The 2,423-nt window shown below is 56.9% G+C and overlaps 1 protein-coding gene across 1 annotated transcript; it reads right to left on the bottom strand.

The window, feature by feature from the left end:
• Positions 1–99: 99 nt before the first annotated feature.
• Positions 100–1,829, bottom strand: LOC113206719 (uncharacterized). Its single transcript, XM_052276269.1, has 5 exons — positions 1,454–1,829; positions 1,149–1,365; positions 946–1,040; positions 516–714; positions 100–438 (listed from the first exon to the last, which is right to left on the bottom strand). Exons 1-5 carry the CDS (start codon positions 1,792–1,794, stop codon positions 100–102), a joined length of 1,191 nt encoding a protein of 396 aa, XP_052132229.1. The 5' UTR covers positions 1,795–1,829.
• Positions 1,830–2,423: the final 594 nt, after the last annotated feature.

Here is a 2,423-nt window from a genome sequence, read left to right as displayed (position 1 = left end):
CCCCCCGGGCCAGGAAAATACACACAAAAGTGGAAATAAAAGAACAGCCCCACTGATTTGTTCAGTTTGAGGCCCACGCGGCTTCTCCGAAACACCATTTCATTCCAACGACTCACCTTTGTAAAGACACAAGCAATTGTACTTGGTGATGCCCACGACGACGAGCAGCTCGAGGTCGGGGTTGGCGGCCGGAATGTCCAGGAACGCCTCGGGCGGCAGCATGCACAGTCCGGCCCGCAGGACCAGGGAGCGCAGCCGGGGAAGGCCGGACAGGGCTGCCGACACCTCACCAGGATCATCACCCCTGGGCCGCACCAGAACAAGGTGCTGGAGTCCCGAGAGCCCACCCGCACCCACAACGCGTAGCGTTTCGGGGTAGTAGTTCTCAAACTCAAGGCGTTCGAGAGGGCCGCCCCACGAAGCCAGCGAGTCTTGTACCTAAAAGGTACTAGGACTTAGTCGCGATAGGGCGACAAGAGGTGCGAGGAGATAAAAGAATGTATAGCATTGCGTACCAAATCAGCATCAGCAAAGCGAAAGTTCATCTTCAGCTCCTTCAACTGTCCTTGCATCCGGTGCAGTGTCTTGGCCACAGCCACGCACGATTCTGCGTCCTCTACCTTCACGCCCAACCGGTGGAGGTTGTCGGGGCAAGCGTCCAGGAGCGGCAGCGGTGAACTCAGGTCCGACAGGTCCACATGGCGCAGCTGTCCCCTGCAGACGAGACGGAGTTCAGACACTGGCGAGGCGGTGGGTGGACTGGTTATAACAGTAACTGTGGGTATGAGTATGAACCCGAAGCAGTCTATCAAATCGATTTTATAGGCTGCCGCGGCGTTTAACCAGCCTTTGCCTTGCAAGTCGCCTCTTGCATCCAAAATAAATGCATATTTCTCGCGGTAGCGTAATGCATCGATAATCAGTCTGTTGCAGGGGGTACGATACCTGTGCGCCAGCAGCAGCGAGCGGAGGGCAGTGACATCTCTATCGGGGCAGCGGCCGCTCAAACTAACCGTGTGCAGCCTGGGCACCCTCACATCCTGCGGACAAAGACGTCCTGTCCAGCATGTGGCTGTCGACCTGACTTGCGCGCCTCACATGTGCGCAGGTAGGATTTTAAGTGTAGTGGCGCTCGCGTTTTCACTCACCTGCGGCCAGGGCACGCTGGCATTCTTGCTATACGTGCAAAGATTACGGATGCGTAGTGTCTCCAGGCAAAAGGCGCTCTCCAAGAACTGTAGGAAAATGCCCAGCTCTAGCTGTGAGACCTCCAGGTGCTTCAGCCTCGGTGCCAGCTCCCAGATGAGGCTGACGGCGATAAACTCGGAGTAGTAACAAGACTTGCTCTCTTTCAGCACCAGCTCGCTGTGGGAGGAGCACGCGAGGTGTATTAATGGTACAAACATCACTGGTAGATTTATCGACGGAGCATCGTGCGACCGCACGTCCTCACCTGCGTCTCCCCACAAGAACACTCCCTGAGTAACGGGGGTAGGAGAAAGTTGGGTCGGGAGTACCACTGGCGTCCCTGGGCCGCAGCGGCACCGACAACGGTTCGCCCGAAACCGAAAACAACGGCTCAACTTCGGCCTTCAACGTGTCCACGGGAGGGATGACCTGCAGCAGCGTCATGACGTCCTGGTCCCAGACTTCAGACTCCTTCCACAGCGACGTGTTGGCCCGGGTCAGCGCGCCCAGCCGGGGACTCGCCCGCCCGGCGGCGATCAGGTCCTTGGGCTCCAGCATGGCCAACACCCTCAGCAGCGGGACACTTGGCAGCATCAGCAGCGTCATCTGCGAGGGGGGCACCTGGACGCGAGGACAGGACTCATTGTGGTCTTCATCAGGATATAGTGTATTTCGGATAACGGGGGGAAAAAACGGCACGACACGTAGAACATTAATAATACCGAGTGGTCGAGAGCTTCCCGCACATCACGCCGGTAGTAGGCGGAAAAGCTCGACCTATCGGGAATCTTTTGTGTTTTACCCAATGTAGGGTACTCCGCTGGGGCGCGCACCACCCTCCCGCTCTTGGCGCCCCTTACCGCTCTCCGTTTTGTCCCGCTCCATCCGCCACATGCAGCGCAACGTACCGTGGGCCCAAAACTAACAATAAGTTACGTAACTGCGAGTAGAACGCAGTACTCTACAATTACGTTTTAAGAAATCCCACTCGAATCTTTCATCGCCCACATTCCACACGATAGCATATGTACCACATCACATGACCACTATGAGGGGGTACAATGCGCACCACCCGAGCACCACCTCAAGGTCAAGTGGCAGGGGTTAACACCCCACACCCACACGCCACGGGCGAGAATCAAGACTAACCTAAGTTACGGCTCCAGTTCGCTATGAACAAGCAGTCGTGATAACCCTTTTTGAAGTTGAACGCCACAAGGTGCCAGGGCCCCCCC

This window comes from Frankliniella occidentalis, unplaced genomic scaffold, assembly GCF_000697945.3.
Source record: "Frankliniella occidentalis isolate FOCC.00 unplaced genomic scaffold, Focc_3.1 Scaffold2339, whole genome shotgun sequence".
Taxonomy (NCBI): domain Eukaryota; kingdom Metazoa; phylum Arthropoda; class Insecta; order Thysanoptera; family Thripidae; genus Frankliniella; species Frankliniella occidentalis.
Note: the sequence above shows the minus strand (reverse complement) of the source record. Positions and strands in the feature narration are given on the sequence as shown.